At 54.8% G+C, this 1423-nt stretch overlaps 1 protein-coding gene across 1 annotated transcript; it reads right to left on the reverse strand.

Moving 5' to 3' along the window:
- Positions 1-382: 382 nt before the first annotated feature.
- On the reverse strand, positions 383-1073 carry ETH_00043325 (uncharacterized protein; the record flags this gene model as incomplete). The annotated part of the gene is made up of 2 exons (XM_013376651.1): positions 383-526; positions 876-1073. 2 exons carry the CDS (start codon positions 1071-1073, stop codon positions 383-385), a joined length of 342 nt encoding a protein of 113 aa, XP_013232105.1.
- Positions 1074-1423: the final 350 nt, after the last annotated feature.

A 1423-nucleotide genomic window follows, 5' to 3' on the forward strand; every position in this document is an offset into this window, starting at 1 on the left:
AGCTGTTGCTGCAGCAGCTGCTGCTGCTGAGGGCAAACACCCGCCGCAGTTCGCCGGCAAGGGTAGCAGCAGCAGCAGCAGCAGCAGCATATTCGCGTGCCAGTACCTCCCCGACAAAAACAAGCATCTAGAGACAGCAGCAACAGCTGCAGCAGCAACAGCTGCAGCAGCAACAGCTGCAGCAGCAACAGCTGCAGCAGCAACAGCTGCAGCAGAAACGTCCCCAGCACGAGCAGCAGCAGCACGAGCAGCAGCCGTGCAGGCACTGACTGCAACAGGAGCGGAAGCACCTTCAGCAGCAGCAGCAACAGCGAAGCAGCTGCAGCAGCAGCGAAAGCGCCTTCAGCAGCAGCAGCAACAGCGAAACAGCTGCAGCAGCAAATTATTGTCTTACCACAAGGCCAGCAAAGAAGCACTTGTTAATTACTTCTCTCCCTTTACTTCTTATTTCTCTTTTTGCAATTTCTGCCACAGAAATGCAGCGGTTTGCTGTGTTCACTTTTGCTGCCAGACACACTGCGCCCTCCTGCAGCAGCAGCAGCAGCGGCAGCAGCAGCAGCAGCAGTGTCGCTTGGGCTGACTAAGTGTTTAAACTTTATTTTAAAAAAAGACAGCAGCAGTAGCAAAGGCGGTGAAAACGTAATTGCTACTGGGAATGCTGCTGCTGCTGCTGCTGCTGCTTCTGCTAATCCTTGTTGTTGCTGGTGTGTGCTGCTCAGGCGGCGCAGCACCTAGCTCCTGCACCAGCTGTTGCTGCTGCAGCAGGGCCATCCGCAGCAACAGCAGCAGCAGCAAGAGCCGCTGCAGCAGAAGCATCAAGAGCCACAGCAGCAGCAGCAGCAGCAGCAAGAGCTGCAGCAGCAGCAGCAACCCACCTGTCTCAGTGCGTTGATGGTCTTTTCTGCTGCCTTTCTCAGCCGGCCGCCGGAGCCGCGGTGCACCCAAATGTGGGGGCAAGGCAAAGACTGCAGCACTTGGTCAACTGACTTGCTGCTGCTGCTGCTGCTGCTGCCAGGCATGCAGCAGGAGCCCGCTGAAGGTTCTCCTTCACTTGGGCCTTTATCCACCTCCATCTGGGGCTCTTCTTCTCAGGGGCTTTGCAGCAGCACGCATATGCCTCACGGCAGCAGCAGCAGCAGCAGCAGCTGAAGCAGCAGGTGTACTCAAGAAGCAAATTGTCAGTAAGATGAAGAATTCGTTCGTTTTTTCCCTTTTTCCTTCAATTTCTGCTTCTGAGGCGAATGAAACTGCTGCAGCTGGCCCTTAAAACAGAATTTGGTGAAAAAACGGAAAAGAAAAACATTAAATGGTGTTAATTTATCTGCTGCTTCCCACTGCCTTCCCACAAAGGCGAAGAAACCAGGGAAAAACTCCCGGCGACGAGTGGGGCTGCATGCGCCGGCCTCTGTTGCATTTGTGAGCT

The sequence above is a fragment of the Eimeria tenella genome, genomic scaffold (genome assembly GCF_000499545.2).
Source record: "Eimeria tenella Houghton genomic scaffold, Eth_scaff3856, whole genome shotgun sequence".
NCBI lineage: Eukaryota > Apicomplexa > Conoidasida > Eucoccidiorida > Eimeriidae > Eimeria > Eimeria tenella.